This window comes from Brachyistius frenatus, unplaced genomic scaffold (assembly GCF_029030835.1).
Source record: "Brachyistius frenatus isolate BFR_SWC_R1_liver_20210118 unplaced genomic scaffold, ASM2903083v1 Contig_203, whole genome shotgun sequence".
Lineage (NCBI taxonomy): Eukaryota > Metazoa > Chordata > Actinopteri > Embiotocidae > Brachyistius > Brachyistius frenatus.
In genome coordinates, this window is record NW_027210802.1 from 506,927 (window position 1) to 527,500 (window position 20,574).

The 20,574-nt window shown below is 44.7% G+C and overlaps 1 protein-coding gene across 1 annotated transcript in view; it reads left to right on the forward strand.

Annotated features, from left to right (window-relative positions):
- Positions 1 to 20,574, forward strand: part of svep1 (sushi, von Willebrand factor type A, EGF and pentraxin domain containing 1) — an 82,937-nt gene that overhangs the window by 19,395 nt on the left and 42,968 nt on the right. The window contains exons 2-3 of the mRNA XM_069718935.1: positions 4,973 to 5,228; positions 6,550 to 6,726. Of these exons, the coding sequence (XP_069575036.1) occupies positions 4,973 to 5,228; positions 6,550 to 6,726 (433 nt within the window). The remainder of the gene's footprint in view (positions 1 to 4,972; positions 5,229 to 6,549; positions 6,727 to 20,574) is intronic.

Sequence of the window (20,574 nt, forward strand, 5' to 3'; positions counted from 1 at the left end):
GTGTTTGTTCACAGTTTCTGTATTGTAAAAGCTGACAGGTCAGTCGGTTCACAGAAGCTTTTCAGGATCGATTTATTTCTGCTGTCACAGTGTTGTATGAGGATCACTAACCCTTCTACTGTATATGTATTATAGCTGGAGGCTGCCTTTACTGCCATAGAAGAGCTGTAGCTGGTGGTTTTTCATGTATAGGTGTGTTAACATCAAACTGTGTATTTTTAGTTTGGGAACATTTATTGACCAGTTATAACAGCTTTCTGTCCAGTAAATGGAGAGTTTAAAACAGGTTTGATTTCGACTCTGAGGTGAAGTTCCTTTTTTGAAAACCAACTCTAAATTATGAACGTCGGAAACTTCAGAGAATTTGATTGAGCAAATGATAATAACCGAACATTGCCAAAAAGATGACATTCATGAGGAGTTTCAAGTCTCTGCAACTCCATTAACAGACAGGTTGAAAGGTGGGAAAATTAAAACTAAAATATAGTTTCCTTGCAATAGAAAAGCTAAAACATACAAGACCACCTGTGTGAGCGTTGGGCAGCTGAATGGCCTCAACCTCACTGTGTTAGTGTCACGGAGCAAAACCAGAGCCGGACAGCCCGGGTAGAAGAGATGATGTGGCACGAAACAATATGTGATCAAAAGTTGAAGGTGAATGTTCAGCAATCGATCCAGAAAAGGCCGATACATGTGCTTTACATGTGCTCTCATGTCAAAACATTTCAGGATTCATTCACCTTAAAAACAGGATCCAGAAAATATGAATTTGTGGGATGGACTTTTGTGGCAAATTCCAGATTCAACCAGGAAACAAATCATCTCCACAGATGACCCAGTTTATCTTAAATATCCAAAGTATGTGTCCCTGAGATGTTGCTCAACACAGTTGAGTCTGGTCTCTGTAATTTCATGTCCAGTATGTGTGCGCATATTGTTGTTTGGCCCCTGCAGAGTTGTTGTTGTTTTTCTTACCAGCCGAGCCAAGAGCAGATAGCCTGTGAAAACAAGCGCTCCGAACTTCCGACCGATGAGGAGACGGTTTTCCGAACGGATGCTTTTGTTTTTTTATCCTTTGTGGAATGGCTGCTAGTAAAGTTGTTTTGTTTTTGGAAGGTGGATCTCAGGGAAGTAAAAAAAAACAACAATACAGGATGATAACACGCAGGCTCGCCTCTTATGCTGAGCTGCACTCAGAGACTCTGTCGAAAAGTGGACCGAATCTTCGGGTCTGAAAAATGAGGCCAATGATGACGTACCTTAAAGTGCAATACCACCGAAGGCAGCTAGGGGGCGACTCCATAGACTTCCATTCAACTCGTCTCAGAGAACACAAAGACACTCCTTCTGTACGAATTCACCGCTTCAAAATACCGACCTTGAGGGTTCAGATCGACGCCCTCGGTTGCCGTTCTCTGTCAGCGATGCCAGAAGGAACGTCTGAAGTTGTAAAGCATTCAATATGAGTGCATGAGAGTTCATCAACGGACGTATTCAAGACGAGATAACAAGAGCACGTTTCTTCTTTGTTGTTTGGAGTGAACTGAACTTAAGAAAAACACTTGGCAGTTTGACCGATGTAGCTTTTGTACGTTTCTCAATCTCCTTTAATTATTGATTTCTTTCGATGCCAACTTGTTGCCGGTGGCGGAAAAAAAAAAAAAAATCAATAAATCATTTCGCATCTTTCCTCAGAACCAGGTGGGTTCATCTCTGATCAAAGTGGCAGGAGGGGCTGATAGGAGCAACAGCAGCCTGCTGGTGGTGGTGGGGGGTCCTCATTTAGCATGCAGGGTAGCTGCCATGCATATATAAGCCTTTGATTAACAGCTGGAGGAACCTGGCAGCGGCTTCAGCCCCTCAAGGTGTGGAAAGGTTTTGTACTCTCTTCTGCCAAATGCAACGAGAGGTGCCTGCTTTTGAAGTTTCTAATCATGCGAGCATCTGTTTGGAGTCTATCGGAGTTACGATCCAGCTCTTCATTAGCTTTTATTTATTGGATTTATTCAAATCGGTGGTTCATCAGCGCTTTGAGGAGGTCAGTGCTGTTGCAAGTTGGTTCTGTAAAACAACCACATTCAGCTGGAGTCTAATACGTGTTCTCATCCATTCTCACTCTGAAATGTCTCAACAATTATAAAATAGATTGGAGCTTGACTCTCTCTTGCTTCCTGCCAAACATCGAGGCGTTTTTTGAGCGGAGAAAGATCCGCCGCTCTTACCGCTAATCCCTCGAGGCCTGTTGGTCCGCGCACTATCACCGCTGCTGTGACAGATATCACCGGCTCTAAACCACATACACTTAAACTGTCCCACTGCTGCTTGCTTATTATCTCCTCTCCGGAGCTGCCAAGTGCGTAACTGAAGAGATGTACGAGATGTTCGGGTAGGATGACGTACAGGATGAGATGAGTCGCTGGAGTAGAGGACAGATTCAGTTCCCGTCCGCCGGCTTTGTGACCGATCATTATTTCAGATGAGTCGTACACTTTGAGCATCGGGTCAGAATACTCAGCCCGGGCCATCTAGACTGTTTCTGTAATGCTAATCATCATCTTTAAAGTTGAGTTCACGGTTGTCTTCTTTATTTTTAGATGCAGCGCAGTTCAGACTGAAAGAAACGTGATCTCATCCCTTTGTTTTATGTGGAATTTAATACGGTCTAAAAACGATTAACATTTTAAAAACTGGAAAATAAATTCTTTCTATTGGAATTAACTTTTACAACTTGTTGGCTTTGTCTCAAACACATCTGTTCGTCTTTGAAGCTTGAACTCAGCTTTGGTGATCTTCAAAATATTTGATCTTTTCATCCTGTTCTACCCCGAAAACAAAACATTTCATGAGCTAAAAACGTCTGAAATCTACGATTAAACCATCAATCAGGAGCTTCTGTCCTGCGTTTGTGAAACCTGAGTGTAATGATGAGCCATCGTTACCGTCGGTTACGCACATTATTCGCTGCGTCTCTCGCCTCCGATGATAAAGTGCACGCTGAGAGTTACTGTAAAGGGCAGCGCTTTCCCACACGCTGGCTCCTGTGGTCGCCTTTATGTTAATACTCTGACCGAAGATATGCAGAGGCTATTCGGGAGGGTATCATTAGTGGGTATTACATGCGTATGCTCCGTTTGGTAGCATCTCCCCGGTCGCTAACACTCACGGCTAACCGCTGCGGCCCAGAAATCACTTTGAGCTGACGATAAAAAAAAATAATAAAACGTACAAATAAAGCACACGTTGATTTTCTTTCTGTCCAGGAAAGATCTTAAATGTTAACACTTACACAGAAACATCAGCATGTTTGACAGGCGGGTCGGGGACGGGGAGACGGCGTAGCACCGACAACCGGGGCAGCGGGAGCTTCAAGAACCGAGACAAAGTCGTCTCTCGTCTCCGTCTCCGTCTCCGTCCCCCCCCCCCCCCCCCTCGCCGCCTCGCTCCACAGCCTCTGTAATTACACCGCTGCTGCCAGAGCTGCTTGAAGTTTCGCCAATTAGACAATAAAGAAGCAGCGCTTTCTCTCCTCCGGCTCGGCGGTCACACCCTGTGCGTGTCTCCTCTCCCTCTGCACCTCCTGTTTTACAGGCTGTCATGTGTCGCTATAATGTCCTGCTTGGATTCAGAAATACAGAAAAACAGGCTTCTTCGAACACACTTCCTTTGTTTCCCTCCCATCTTTATTTTTTTTTATTCTTTACGATATACCCGTGACCTTTCTGGCTTTCAGTAAGTGAGTAAGTGGATATCTGTCATACTGACTTCATCTTGGCTCCTTCTGCTGCTTCACTTTCTTTCCTTCTTTTATTTTCTCTCCACCTTATTGCTCAACTTTCTTTTTCTTTTCTATCCATCGTTGCCCCGGGGGACTTCTCCACTCCACATATCCCTCTTAACCTCATTTAACACAGCTCCACAACAAAACCGAGACCCTTTCAACTTGGCCTCCGCGGCGCAGCGAGCAGATGGTCCTGTTTGAATTTTCTTTTCTTTTTTACTTGAGAGAAAAAAAATAAAGATATGTTTCTCTGCCTTTAATGTCCTGTCTAATTGTATGTGGTGGATTGTAAACGGTGGCTAAAGTTAGTTTGGGAACTGTAGCTGGTGTCTGGGGCGGACGCAGCAGCTCGGTCTGCGCTGCCCAGTGTTCTTCTGGTGGTTTCAGACCACTGGAGAGCAGCTGCCTCGTCTGTCGGAGGAATAATTACAATTGTAGAGCTTTCTCCCTTTTTTTTTTTGTTTTTTTTTTGTGCGTGTCCCTCCTCCTCATCCTGCCCGTGTTGCCTGTCCTGCTGATGGAGGGTTTTTTAGGAACCCTAGAATTGAGGGCTGTTTTTAGTGGTCTAGTGTGACGTTCTTCGTTATTCAATAAAGATGGAGCGTCGTTGGGAGCGTCGTGGCGTGCACAACAACGCGTGATCGTCCTCTACAACAGATACAGGAACAGCATGAATAAATATGACATGCTGGGAAAGTTACACACTTTCAGAGTTACATAAGAAGATTGATATCTTTATAGAAATGTCGGAACTATTTTTACATACAGTGCATGTTAGCAGGAGAAAAACGCATTTCATGTCCTTGTTGAGATACGGGGGGAAGAGATTGATGTGATATAAGATCAGGGGTTAACACAGGATGTTTTAATGTAAGAACTGGCTGGATTCTTGAGGCTGTTACTGTCTGACTTCCTGTCGGGATGATCTGCAGCTTCACGCTGCTTCTGTCAAAAACAGTTTAAACACATATGTAAGCTAAGTGAAGCAGAGAATTACTTCCTACTATCTTGTGATATGTTGTCAGTTTAATTTGAATAAAAACCATTGATAGTTTGTGATTTTACTCTATTTCATAATTACCTGTAAAACGTTCTTTTGTGAACCGTTTTCTTTTCGTTTCTTTCTTCAGTGAAACTGAAAGTCGGTCTCATCTTAACTTAATGGCCGCGTGTCTTCTTCTTCTTCTCCAACAGCAAATCCTCCGTCACTCCCGCGGTAACGCCACCAAGGCAATCTTCCTCATCACCGACGGCTACTCCAACGGCGGAGACCCTCGGCCGGTGGCGGCGGCCCTGCGAGAACGAGGCGTGGAGATCTTCACTCTGGGCATCTGGCAGGGAAACATCAGGGAGCTCCACGACATGGCCTCGCACCCCAAGGACCAGCACTGCTACCTGGTGCACAACTTCGCCGAGTTCGAGGCCCTGGCTCGACGCGCTCTGCACGAAGGTAAAAAGAACAGAAGAAGATGCAGTCGCAGGCAGAATCTCACCTTCCAGACTTAACTCCAGTTAACTCCATTCAAAGAAACATCTGTGATCTCACTTCACAGCTTTAAAGAGAAATCCCATCTCACTCTTTTCCCGCTCACCGCTGTCAGCTACACAGGGGAGAGTGACGGCATGTTTCGGTCGATGGAAGCTGAAGCGTTTTAACTGTGTCTCTGAGTGCTCCCATCATCACTATCTGACCTGCAGCAACATTCCTTCAATGAAGCTGCTTTTGACTCTGTTATGACTCAAATCTTACTTAAAAGGAAGCAGATGATATTTTACATAGAATCTGAGAACATTCCTGTCACTCCTGTTTTGTACTCTCAGTTAGACCTCACTTCCACACAGATTAGACGTAGCGAAGCTCTTTTCCCACACGTCAACGGGAACTTCCCACCATTTGGTGAAATGAGGGATTCAGTCACGGCTTTAAAACTTAAAAACATCACCATAAAATATCACAGTTGAATGCAGCGCTGAGTGTAAAGTGTGCCGTAAATCACGCCGGCTGTATACGTCTCACACACACACACACACACACACACACACACACACACACACACACACACACGCACGCACGCACGCACGCACGCACGCACGCACGCACGCACACACACACACACACACACACACACACACACACACACACACACACACACACACACACGGGGTCTGAGGTTTCCAGACGGAGGTGCAGCAGCAGAGCTCAGTAAGACAGAACAAGCCAACACACACCACGCTATCAGCTCAGCCGTCCGGTCGGCCTCTCACACGCCGGTCCGTCTTGAAGTCGGCCGGCGACTCTGCCAACAACAGCCTCAAAGCAGACACAGAGCCACATGTTGCGCCACATGTTGAGCTCCTGCCTTGCCAGTGGTTGAAATCAGAGCCATGATAGCAGAGACAGTTTCTCCTCTGAGCCCTTGTTTTGTCCCCAGGCTCAACATCAAGTTACCGTCCGTACATTAATGTCACAGCTCCTATTTTATTCTTGGACTTCTTTCTCTGACTTGTTTTTTCTGAGATTGTTCGTGCATGAAAGTGATTCTGCTGAATGTTCCATGTCTGGATTTCTGTGGTTGAGGTGTCTGTTTGTCTCAAAACTCGTTGCTCTCAGTCACGTGTTTTGTTTTGCTGTTCCTAAAGACTTTTTACCCTGTCAGACCTCTTTTTCCATCATTATGCACTTTGAAATGAAACACATTTGGTTTTCTGCACTTTAAAATGACGGGTTGGTCCTGACACACGGTTCATCTCTTTGTCCCACCTCCCCTCAGACCTCCCGACAGGCAGCTACATCCAGGAGGATCTGTCCCGCTGCTCGTCGCTGTGCGAGGCGGGCCGAGACTGCTGCGACCTGATGGCCAGCTGTAAGTGCGGCACGCACACCGGACAGTACGACTGCATCTGTGAGAAGGGGAACTACGGCAAGGGTCTGCAGCACGAGTGCTCAGGTAGGACAGTTTGTTTTTACCTCCTCAGAAGTCCTCTCCGCATCAACTCATCTCTCTCTCTCTCTCTCGCACTTGTAGATACATAAATTATCTGGAAGGATCTGTGAGTGTGCCAGAGTTTCAGGATGGTAAAGTTTTGATCTGTAAATCCGTCCTCCCTCAGTGGTTATCCTGTGCCAAACACTGATCCCTCTTACAACTGTCAGGTGTAGTGAATGAGAGATAAATCAAACTGCTCGTAACCGGAGCAGCTAAGGAGCAGATTATTGATGCATGTGTATCGTTTCTAACATGTAAGGTGTGTGAGTAAAGATTTTATTTTACAATTTTGGAAAATAACACATAAGTTGAAACTAAAACCTTATTAAATTCCACAACTTTGTTTTAGCTGCAGACTTTGCTGCTCTGGAACAACATGTTTGTGCCTTTTATAAATGGACATTTGGAGCTCCTTGTTTGTTCCACGTGAGCATCGTGGCCTACGGTTGCTGCTGAGCTCACTGGATGGATGTTGATATAAGTTAACGCCGATCACTAAGTGTTCACCTCTGACTCTCTGATTCCCAGTCAGACTCGTCCCATCCTGCTCTCATCTTCCATTTCCTCCCTTTAAATCACATATTACACTTCCGTTTCTTTCACGCTCCAACGCTGCAGTCATTTCAAAACGAAGTGCTCTTATTGCTTCACCTCCCACTTCTGTTTCATACGTATCCCTTTGAAGACCGACGATCTGTTTCATCTGTTGCAAGAAGTTTTATGGCTTTTTCCCCTTGTGAGAGTGAAATATGTGAAGGTGGTAAGATTGATGGAAGACACAAACATTTGGCTTTCCTATCATCTTTCCTGTAATCTGATTTAATTAACTCAAGAACAGTCTCTAAAGTTTTGATTATAATATAGATACATGTCAAACAATGATCTTTCTGGTTTCTGCACCATCAGTTATTGAGATGACTCTTACAATCAGGAATATTAAAAGTGATCTTTTGAGTTAGATTAAGAGACGAGATGAAGCTCGTATTAACAGCAGCTCTTCTTTAAGCCTTTAAAACCAGCCTCCAGTTTCTGGAACAGGTCTCAGTGAATTTATGGAACTTGCATTCATTTTAGAGCACTTTGCCTAAAATCAATCCAACACTGCAGACAATCAAGTTCAAACACTTGCCAGCAGCCGCTGCAATGACACATTAATTAGTCTTCTGAATGTCCGTTCTCCGGTCTGTTAAATCTCACAGTGTTATGTTGCAACGTAGCGCAGGTGGTCTCTGTCAGTTAAACGTGAGGTTCAGGGGTCCGTACGTTATGTTTACTGAATATTAAACCCAACCCAACACAGTCGTGTGTGATTGTTGGAGAGCGGAGTGGCTAACAGATGCGCTGCCTTGTGTGTGTGTGTGTGTGTGTGTGTGTGTGTGTGTGTGTGTGTGTGTGTGTGTGTGTGTGTGTGTGTGTGTGTGTGTGTGTGTGTGTGTCAGTCATTCAGACAGCCTTCTCACAGGGGAGACAGGTGGGAGGGACTAAGACGGCCTGCAGGAAACAATCAGAGGAATCTGGATTGCAATCAGCTGTAATAATGGGAAACAATGGGCAGTAATCCTCGTCGTGTTTGCCCTCTGGCTCTTTTCCTCTCTGCATCCACATGCTTTCAATCTAGGATTAGAAAACAGGCAGAGAAGGAAGAAAGAGAGACATGTCAGCGACAGATGAGTGAAATAACTTCGATTGGTGTTTAAAAGTCAGTAAAAGAACAACGAGGGTGAACAGGAGGAGGAGGATTTGAAGAAGTGGGAGCCAAAGCAAAAGGCATCAGGGTCATCGTTTCAAAGCCTCCTCTAATTCTCATCAGATGTTGTCGAGACTGGAGCCTCATTCTGCTTATTAATCCCTTTTAATGGTTTAATTAATAGCAGAGAGCAGACGAAGGAGCCGGCGTGAGGAAGGAAGGACGCAGCGCCTCGCTGCGACCGCTTCCTCTGTCTGTCTCACTCATATAACAAACATCTCCTGGAGGAGGAGTTGGTTGGTTCGCTTCATGGTGGAGAAGTCGTCATTCTCCGACTGACATATCTGACGCAGAAATATGTGTCACTGCGGTGCTGTTGTGGATTCATTGGCAAGCTGAGCCTCTGTTAGAGTTTTTGGTTTTGTTAACTAGTGTGAAACACCCTCATATATGTTTTTGAACACTGCATTTATTGAAGGTTTTATTCTCTAATAACTTACAGTGATTTTTTTTGAAGTAAGAGCGGCTCCAAAACCAATTAGACTTTTAGTGATGTAACCAAGAAACATACAAAGTAAGCTCGACAAGCTCCCGCTGTTTGTAAAAAATTCCAGCGTCTCTTTAATATTGTGTTGCTTTAACCTTAATGGGGTTGGCTGAACCGAAGGTGTTGCATGAATTACTGGTACGCCATGCGCTGCAGCCGCGCCAGCTCTCTGCAGCGGCAAACAGACGCAGCGCTGCAGCCAGGCGTAGACGCTGCTCACGGTCAGCCGGCCTCAGGTGGGTTTGTTGTCTAGACTGCATTTGAATATAGTGTTTTTATGGGTTTTGGACTTTGTTTTCTCACATTTAACAGTCTTTGACACATCTGAAAATGAAATGATCCAACTCCATGCCTGTCAGTGGATTATTATTATCATTGGCTGAAGGGGCTCCGTTGGAAACACTATCCAAAGCCCCACAGTGCACAGCGGTGTTGTTTATGAATCTGTCGACAGCCAAAGGAAACAGCCTCTTCCACAAAACATGACTGGAATCCCAGCAGATAGAAAACGTATGATGAACCCAGTTCCCACATAGTTTGGTTTGCTCCAACAGGCCAAACGGGACATTGTTGGCCTCGGTATCTGTATCACGGAGGATCACTGAAGGAATGGGGAAGTAGATAAAGGCAGTAGAGAGGCTGAGAGACGTCCGGGTGCAGAAGGGTAACATGTTTTTGTCCTGTCACACATTCTGGCTTATCATCAGCCTCTTCTGTAGGCCGAGAGAATGACAGGAGCTCTGGACTGTGTTCATGTGGTGTCAGCACAGGCTGGGTAGCGCTCAGGACAGCTCTGCTGGAGATGAAGGGGAGGGGGAGGGAGAGAGAGGGAGAGGGACCAAGGCAGCACCGAGGCGTGAACGAAACAAAGAAAAGAAAAGCAATGAAAAACAGATCAAGTAAAAACTATCATCTCCCTGATCTCCAAATCATAGAATAAATCCTTTATGAGCGTGTTTTATATTATCTTTGTCATGTTTGCTTTGCTACCTGAAAATGAGCCTTCAAGCTTATTCAGTTGGTTCAATCTACAACCTGACCACTAGAGGCCACTAAATCCTTCAAACCGCTCCTTTAAGGTCTTTTTCAGTGTTTTCAACAATGTCTCATTGTCTTCATCGCTGGATGACGATGGACCAAAGAAACTCTCACTAGAAAATGTGAAATATGTTTCAAAATAAAAGCCAGGAACTAGACCTTCGGATAAGATTTGTGTTTTTGTCAAAACTATTTTCAGGGTCAAGAATGAACTTTCAGGGTTTTGTTTATTTTTTCAACAGCAATAACTGGAACTCAGTAGATTCTGTTCCACCGAAATATTTATTCAGTGATGGATGTTTGTGATTTGGAAATGAGGTGAATATAATATGATGACCAGTAATCAGGATATGAACTGTTGACTGGGATGTTGTGAGCTTTTCTTTCTGCGCTGATACTCGTAGAATTGCACAATGTTTACAATATTAAGTTCCCAAAAGCCGGTTGATCCCGAGAGGAGACGCGTGGCAGCAGTGAGCTTCGAACACATCCGTCTCCCCGCGGGTGGACCGGACTGCCCGGTCGGTGGAGACGACGACATTCACCACGTCCGCCCCGGGAAATATTTGTGGTCTCGACGTGAATAGCCGAGAGAATTGGGGAGGCGAAGCCTCGAGGTGGACATAAATCCAACGGAGGGATTGAAATGACAACAAGAGAGGTGGAATTTGTTCGATCTTGAGGACGACTATAAAAAGTGTTGAAATGGACGGGATGTTGCAATCATTATTTCTTTGCCTGTTTTTGGCTTCACCCCCTCGCAGAGGACTCCAGTGTAAAGGAAGAACAGTCAAAAGAAAAACACAACAAAAAAATTCACACAGGACAAATGTTTTTTGAGAATGTTACGCAACATTGGTTTTCACAGTTTTCTAACCTCTGTCATGCTAACACTTTCTTACACGTATACACATACGCACAGCTTTAACATATGCCACATTCAAGGATCTGACACATACCAGGCAATAGTGCAGCATCTGTTTATATCACTTGAGGCAGCACACTTACTGGATTGTCATAACACATTACACTACAGAGCTTATAAATCTTCCAAATCTTTAAATACAAACACTTCTGAAAGCAGCTTTAGTGCAGTAAATCTCAATGTGAATAAACAGCAATGATCTGATTCGGTGGTTGAAAGGCTTTGGAAATGGCACCAACATGTCACATACAGTACATGGAGGCCAATACTTGACACTGGCCTTCAGGTTTTGCTCAATTGTTTGTACTTCAGTATTTTCAGAAGTAAAATTTCTACCAGAGGAGAGAATTCGGGCGACTCTTCCAACGTGTTACATAAATGTTCACATAAAGACTCTCTATTTCCTCTTGCTGTATAAATCCTAATCCCCCACAGCATCACTAACCACAGCAGACTGTCTGCTTCTGTTCGTCCGTCCAAATCCTTGTTTCTCAATGTTTTTGTGGTGAGAATGAAAAGCCGAAGTTGCTCAACATGAGTTCTGGTTCAGTTTTTGGTTTAGTTATGAGGACGGTGCAAATGGCTGGGATTTCCTGAGGACAAGCATGGGAAGGTTTTTTTTTCGAGGTGTGGGGGGGTGGGGAGGGGGTGCTCGAGTCCCACCGGCACCACAGACTTCCCCATTAATTGCTTTCACTGATTGAATGGAAGTTTAGGGTTGGGCTTCTTCTTTGGTGAGCAGAGACTGGAAAGAGGAGGAGAGGGAGAGAAATTCTTCAATTCTTTACCCCAGAGCCGTGCATCTTTTGTGGTGGGTGGACGGTTCGGTTCCAGGGAAGATCCGACTGGCCCTGCGCCATACGGGGTGGTGGGGGGAACAAACGCAATCCCCAATTAATTCATGACAGCAATAAAAGTGATCTCGAATAATTAATATTTTGTCTTTTTACAACTTGGATTTTGTTTTTATAGTTTTTATGAGCCATCACAGTGTGACTCTCGGGATGGCGGTGAAACTCCAGCTTCACATCGCGAGCTTTTTTATTTATCGTGTAAAATATCTCAAAGTCTACTGCATGAATTGGCTCCAACTTTGGTAGAAACATTTGTGGTTCCTGGGTAACGTACGCCCACGACTCCAGTGATCCCCGACTTCTTCCTCCAGAACTACCATGAGGTGGACATCTGTGGCTTTCAGGGAACATTCTCAAAGTTATGTGCACACATTTTTCTCTCTGAATTATGGATAACTTTGACTGACTTTTTTTTTTTTTTTTTATCTATCTCCAACAACTGGTCAATATTTGTCCAGTACTTTTGTTTAAATAGGGGAACCGTTCTTCAACTTGAGCGGCAGGAAAGGTCCCAAACGGCACCTCCAGTAGCAGAAAAGGTTTCCACATGGCACTTAAAGTGGTAGAAAATGTCCCGAGTGGCAAAAACCTTCTTAAATGGCACTTTAAGTAGCAGAAACGGTTCTAACTGGCACTCGTTGACATCTACCTGGTTGCCCGTTCACAGCATTTCTAAATGTCAAAGTACCGGTGATCTCCTAAAATCTTGAAATGACAGATAAGTCATTTTGCCAAATGTCGACCACATTGTCACCGTGGTAACTATTTGCCGCGCCACATTAACTGCCCATTCGTTCTGACTGCCAACAGGAACCCTTCCCTTCCTCTTCCTTCCCCTCAGGTGCTTCAGAGTCTTTCATGTCATTAGGTGTTTGAAGTTCCTACTTTATTGCAGAGTGCATACATGAGTCTTTAAGTACAGTGTCGTGTTGAAATCCATATTAGTCCCTTCCTCCTTCCATGCCACATGTCGGAGGTGCGTTCCCCCTCTCTCCCCTCAATAAACAGAACATATAGGTCTGTAAAGGGCCTTAATTGATGCCTACTGCTGCCGTGTTTGTAGGTCAGGGATGCTGTAAAGCCGACCTGACTTGTGTTTTAGACTGAGGCCGCTCTGAGAGACGGAGATGAAGGAGGCTGAGAGGCTGTAAAACGGCCCTAATGGGACCGTCCTCCACAAGGAGCCGTGAAACAGGCCGAACCTCGCTGGGTCATTAACACTCCTCCTCCTCCTCCGTCCATCCCTCCATCTTTCTCCCCATTTTATTTTGCCTCCTGCCTTCTGCTGCCGAGGTCTCTTAATAACCCCCCCGGCCTCCCCCTCCTCTCTCCGTCTTTCTGAGCCTCTCCAGCGACTGCACTGTGTCACCAGGTGCAGCAGATGTAAATTAGTCATTTACTGAGAGGTATTAAGCAGACAAACACCTCTTGTTCAATTCAGACACAAACATGACCGACAGTCATGTGTTTCTCACTGGTTTTGCCAGCTGTAGGACATTTATTCCATTAATTAATTTATCATTTAAAGAAAGAATTACTACTGTCAGACATTCACAAATACCACTCACAGCTTTTTTTTCTCTTTTTTTTAATAGAGCAGCTAACTCAAGGTTTCCTGTGATTAAGATTTTCTTTATAAAACAAATTATTTTAGACGATTTGGATTTATATGTGAGGAAAATAATCTGGTCTGCTTTGACTTTTTTGCTCTTCAACTATTCTAACGTTTCTTCCTCACATAATTAAAAGTGAAATATGTCTCCGTGGGACTTTAAGGTGGAACGAACGTCTCTTAAGTACTTTTCTCTCGTGTATTTTTCGAGGCCTTTGACCTGTTTTAAATCCAACATGTTTGTCCCTTTCTGTGACCCTCATCTGTCTCTGAATGTTCTCACTGACCCTCTTCAGCGCTGTCAGCTCCCACCTACTTCCTTACACTTTGTGTGTGTGTGTGTGTGTGTGTGTGTGTGTGTGTGTGTGTGTGTGTGTGTGTGTGTGTGTGTGTGCGTGAGCGTGTGCGTGTGCGTGTGCTCCGTCGAGGGTCACGGGCTGGAGGATGGAGGAAGTCATCTGTGTGGAAGAGAAGCATATGTCGCTTTGTTGTTTTTTTTACAACAATCAGCTCCTCGTGTCCATAAATACTCCAAATTTAACCCTTTTTTTCGATGTCATTCTGAAGCATTTTTGTCTGGAGATTTCGTGGGATGGAAAGTTATCTTCAATCTGATGGTATCGTACATTTGTCAGTTTGTTTCTGCTGTTTATGCACACGAGCACACGAGAAACTCTCAATCCCAAACATGCCACACACACGAGATGGGCCTGTGTCCTGTCAGGGAGCTTCCCTGACCTCCGAACCCCCCGAGGACACGCTAACTCTGAGGCTACTGTGGGAGCGTCTGAGTGTGTGTGTGTGTGTGTGTGTGTGTGTGTGTGTGTGTGTGTGTGTGTGTGTGTGTGTGTGTGTGTGTGTGTGTGCATGGTGGTGCTGTGTTTATTGCACATGTACGTCTGCACGCAGGCCCAATAACACATCCTTCAAATCAGGGTCAGCGAGTGTGGAAGGCGCTGAGGAGTTCTGAGCGACGGTGACGTGACAGTTGAAGAGGATCTGAAAACAGGCCGTCCTCTTTAAACATGTTAGTGTTAACATTCGGAGTGTTGTGCTATGTTGTCCTGAGTGTACTGAGATCATACCGCGGCCTTCTATCACAACATTTCTCAGCACACTGACATCTGTAATCAGGCACACCAGACCGGAGGCCGACCCGTGTTTGTACAGTTGTTCAGCGGTTGGCCTCGCTCGCTCTCCCAGTGATTCCCAGTGTTCCCGGAGTCTGTAATAAACGAGCAGCGGGACGGTCTCTCTGTCCTTGGGAATCCGTGAGGGATATCTAGCAATTGTGGTGAAGTCATTCTCCTTTAGGAATATGATTGAATAATAAGCAGGCGATGGAGCAGCCGCTCATCTTCCTCGGCTTCTTCTCCAAAAGACCGTCTCGCATGACATCGTAGAAGTTTCACATTCTTGGGGTGGGGGGAGGGAGGGTGTCTGCGAGGGTCTCCGTCTGCATGTAGGTGGACAGCTGTGCAGCCACATCATTCCAGATGCAGCGCAGACCAGACTTCAGTCAGGCTCTGGTGATGTGATTTAGAGCCCGTCAGGATGGGATTCCCGAGTTTCATCCTGTTTCAGGTGACCCGTGTATGAAGGTTGGAAAATTCCTGGCACCCGTCATTGTTTCGTAGCTCGGACACATCTGCACATCTTTGTTTATATGAGGGCTAGTAAAGAGACTCAACCAGGTGACAGCTGCCACCTGTGAAGTCTGAAACCTGCTGCAGGAATGTTCCTGCTTCACATTAAATAGCTGAAGTTGTAGTTTTAGTGGAGCTGGACGGGTTCCAGTCGCTTCCTGAGGGACACTTTGGCAGGAAATGTTTTTTAGTGACCTTGTACTTGTCAGTTATTTTCTCTTGTTTGTATTGTTGATGCTGCGCTCACATCTGGTGCATCTTCGTGGACCTCACAGATTCGTCTACTTCGCAGTCACGAATCTTGAAACTTCCATTTTAATAAATCTGAATGAAACCGTGTGGCAGATGCTCGAGGTCTCTCGTCATCTCTTGTCACTGCGCCGAATGGGGAGAGTCTCCAGCTGAATGTGGCGATGTGGTCTTCAGTCACTTTGCAGGTGTTTTAGTTGTGTTTTTAGTGTCTCGGCGTGTATCCTTCACATTCTGGATATCCAACCATTTAAAGGCTCTCTCGGTGGTCCAGAGGAATTCAGCAGGAGACGCACACGTTCTGCTGCCTCTGAGTAAATGTATATATCGACTGTGTTTACCTGAAATGAAATATCAAACCGAGGGACCCGCTCCCTCGTGTGCACGTCAAGGTCTCTGCGTGATTGCCCGTCTGGTCTTGCAGGCTAGACTATACATTTTAATTGTCCATTTCCATTATCTATTTTGGGAAGTCTCGGTTAAAAAGAGCGGAAAGTTTCCGTTGCGTGTGAATTTAAGGTCCAACTCAACAACATGTCCCGTATGAGAGGACGGAGACCACAAATGGCCTCCGTCCAGATCTGGCAGCTCATTTACAACATGGCAGGACTTCCTCTGTCCCAATTGTTTTGTCTTTGAAGATGACAGGCAGACAGAACTGGGTCACGGCATCTCAAAAGTTATAAAGTCGCAGGAATATTTGTTGCTTTTATTGGGGCCAACATTTATTTTTCCTGAATCCAAAGGTTAAGTGTACAAAGAAGAGTCCCCGGTGGTAGACGTCTTGTATTTCCAATTAAAGTTGACTGAATCAGCCAAAAAAGACCAAATAATGCAAGAAGCCAGATATTGTTTAAATATTCTGAATAGAGTTTTTGTTCCAGTACCAGAATGAATCTTTTAGTTTCTTACTTTGAGAAGTATAAAGTTGTTTCTCTAAGAGCCTTTTTGTTATTTAAAAGAAACCAGACTGTTCATTTTTTGTGCCTCTGACAGCGATCAAACCCGTCATGTGTCGTCAGTTCTGTTCTCGATTGAATTTCTTCAAATTGAGTACAAACATCGTCTCGGTTCCTGAGGATGAACTGATTGTGTCGGTCAAAGGTCAAGGTCACGATGACCTCAAGTCCTCCCGTTGCTGTAAACTCGATATCTCAAGAACGCTTTGAAGTCTTTTCTTCAAATTTCAGGAAAGAAACGTTCACTTCATCTCCGCAATCAACTAATCAGGTTTTGGTTGTCAAAAGTCAAAAGTCAAAGGTCATTGTTTACCCGCCTCCATCCCATCGATCTGTCTCCTTCCCCTTGTGAATGCAACGTTCACCTTGACTCAATGATGAACTGAAAAGGCTGTTGTGGTCAGAGGTCAAAGGTCAAGATCACCGAGACGTCACATCCGTCCAACTCTTCTGAACTGTCTTCGTGCCGTCACTCGGTAACAGAAGGGACATTGTGACCACGTTTCGTCTTTAATCTAATCCTGATTTTCCACCTTGAAGCTGCTGAATCTCTTCTGTGCTCTGTCGTCACATCCATATCTGAAGCTTTGTGTTCTATCAGTTTCAGATTTATTGTCTAAATTCCTTTAATGTTGTTAATAATTCAGTGCTAATGCCTGTGAACCGCGCTGACTCGGAAGATTTGTCTATTTTGAGCTCACAGATTCTTTTAAAGTGGATTTGTGAGGAAATATCAGATTTTTTTTAATGACAAATGATTTATATTCAAAAGCACACGTGGGAAGCAGCGAGTGTTCGAGCTCTGTGTGGATGTGTGTGTGGATTTGGTCGGATGCAGCAGAATATATCCGTCTCAGATGAAAACCTCTCCGTCTGCCTGCTTGTCATTGTGGCTGAAGGAGGCAGATGTTCTCGCTCTCCCTCTGGAGCTCCTTTCATCGTTTCCGTCCCGGTCTGTTTTTAGACCCCCCCCCCCCCACACACACACACACACACGCACCCCCCCCACACACACACACACACACACACGCACCCCCACCCCCACCCCGAGACACAAGAGATTCTCGTGTGATAGTAACTTTGGCTCCCGGACCAGACGTGTCTGCCAGTTTCAATGACTTACTTCATATTAGCAGAGAGGACTTTAACAGATGAACTGGCCTGCGCTTGGTTTTGTCCTTTTCTTTTCGACTTCCTATTTAATCCACAGAGAATGTATTTTGTTTTTTTTACTATTATAAATGTCAGTGACAGCGAAGACAGCGAGCTCCCACATGAGCTGTAAGTCTGGTGTTCAGCAGAGCAGCAAACATTCAGTGAACATTACAGAAAACACATGGAAATAGTGCAAGATGGTGAATGGAGGATCGACTTAAATACGTTTATGTTTGCGGTATTCGTTTAGACTATATAGACTATTATATCTTTGAAAGGAGGCGGAGCAAACAGGTCAGGTTGATGAGTGAGACAGGAAGTCAGATACTTTGCAGGAATTATCAAAAGGAAACCTGCCTTGTTGGACAATGAGACATCTATTTTGATAACTGTTTATTTTTATTTCCTCACATTTCCTCACAAAGATGACCTTTTGTCCCAACTGTAGCACAATTAAGTACGAAAAATGTAGTTTCAAGATGACGGGAGATTCAGGAAGCTGACTTTTACCTGCTGATGTGATGTTCAGATTATTCAAATATTGATCTGACTTTAGATAAATAGCTTGTGATCACGGAGGCTCTGTCTGTCCTCTTTCAGGCCGTTACAAGGTACAGTAGTTCTCTTTGACCAGCTGCTGTCCGTCCCGTCCAGACGCAGCAGGATCTCTGTTTTATGGCGCTCTGGCTGCTGACGGTCCTCTTCCTCTCTAAATGAAGGGTTCAGTTCGCAGCCATCGACAATAAGGAGATGGACCCAAAACGAGATGCTTGGCTGCTGTGTAATTCAGACCGGTGGTGGGTTCCAAACACAATTAGATCCAGCATGGGGTCTGTCGATTTTGGCTGAAGTCACGGAGCAGTGATACATTTCTAAAGAAGTTTTCTCCGTGTTCACCAATTTTAGATTCATGGCTGCCTTTTACTTCATCGTTTATCCCTTCCTGTTCATCTCTCCCCTCCTGCATCCCGATGCCTGGTCTGCTCTTTCTTTCACGATGTGTGTGTGTGTGTGTGTGTGTGTGTGTGTGTGTGTGTGTGTGTGTGTGTGTGTGTGTGTGTGTGTGTGTGTGTGTGTGTGTGTGTGTGTGTGTGTGTGTGTGTGTGTGTGTGTGTGTGTGTGTGTGTGTGTGTGTGTGTGATCATGCATCTGTCTGTGTACACTTCTACCTGCCAGCAGTGTGTATCCTGCCAGGAAGTGAAATTTTATATTTTGTAGATACAGAATTTCCACTGTGGAGCTCTGGGTGAATTATTATTCACATTAAAACTAACTAGGTTTCCTGTAAAGCTGAAATGAAGCTGTAAAACAGATTCCCGACGACTCGCACAGAGGGGACACTTTCAGCTGTCGTTGCGTCTTATGTAAGATTCCCTCCTCTGAGTTGAAGAGACGCCGGACGGAGGAGTTTCATCAGCTGCTTTTGTTATCAAATGAAAACAGCAGAGCGACTGTCTGCACCAGGACAGGTATTCCACATGTTTTCTTTCTGTGTGTGTTTGTGTGTGTGTGTTTGATGTGGGTTACTGGGTGCGTTTTAGTGCCAGCAGCCAGTGCCTGCTTTTACAGTCAGTTAACATCTCCTGGCTGACCTGCTGCAGCCGGAGGGGGGAGGTGGGGGAGGTGGGGGCAGGCCGAGCTGGCACCGGGTCAGCAGTGGAAATTCACACCTGGCCTCTGGCTCAGCGACGAGTAAATGAGTTGTGAAGAATATCAGGACTGTGGATTCTCTGTTGCAGCTACAGTTCATACCGCTTGTAATTGCTGAATGTTGCTTTTTGACAGCTTACAAAACTGCAGACTTCTGAACTGCTCTCATTATAATCCGAAATAGCTCCTAATTAGTCTTTGCTGTGAACACTAAAGGGGTTTGAATCCCATCAGATATCCCATATGGATAAAAAAAAGAAAAAAAAAGACCATTTATTAACAGTGTTTAAACGATGTGTGTGGGTGTGGATCGGCAGACTTTATGATTTTCTCATTTTAAAAACACGGCACCACATTAAACCGTCTGAAACTCGCGTCTCTGTGAAGCCTGTTTGGATTTGGAAACGCCTGCAGTCAATATTGTGGATTTGTTTTTCCAATTAATGCAAACAACATTTGGATTCGCTTAAAAAGACGGTGACGCGAGTAACAGTGAGCCAAACGGGAACGAAATGGCAACTGCTGTATATTAGAAAACTTATTTAATTTGGTACATATGTGAAATGATTTTGTCTGCGACAGACTGCAGCGACGGGAAATGACAAACAGAGAGCGAGCGCTGGATCTGACCTGAGGACACGACACCTTAACAGCCACTGATAACAGGCCTGTCAATCAAACAGACAAGTTGAATAGGAGTCTATGAAGCCAGAGCCTTTTTTTGGAGCCAGCCCCTAGTGGCCCTCGGTGGTACTGCAGTTAGCAGCACTTCTGGATCGGCCTTTTTTTCGGAGCTACGTCCACTTTCATACAGTCTGTGGATCAAACAAACACGAAGAAACGTCCACGTCTTACATGCTTCCTCAAAATGAAAGTCTGACTGGAAAACTGGTGAGATTATGTAGAAAATAATTTTGTTCTCACGTTACGCGTGTTTGAACATTCATGCTGAGTCATTATAGACACTTAAAACGAGTTTATTTGTTAACCAGTAATTCCTGAGAGTGTTTTCTTAACTGAGATCTATTTGACGATTAAACAGTCATCAAAGATATTACGTCTGTAATGTGTTTGAGAAGCTTCCTTCCCAGTAGTTTAGACACGTAGCAACAAAACACGAAGGAACTGATGAAGGTTTTTTTCCCATCAAAGTGCACCAGTAATCACAGTGAATTATGGGAGTTACCAGCTTGTGTGAAACTGCCCGTGTAACAGCTGATAAGGCCTGTTGTCCCTCGTGTGATTACATAATGCAAATAATCATTATCTGATTTCTTTGAAAATAATTTAAAGTCATCAATCTCATGAGATCATTGGGTATAAGTGAGTTAGATGCAGATCACTGAAAAACGTCCAGTGAATGACATCATCGATCAGGTAATCTGTGATTTATCAACAATCCCCTGTGAAAGCGACTTTGAACCCTCAATATGATGGATTCATTCGTTCATTTTCACTCCCCTGCAACGCCGCTGATGCACTAACTC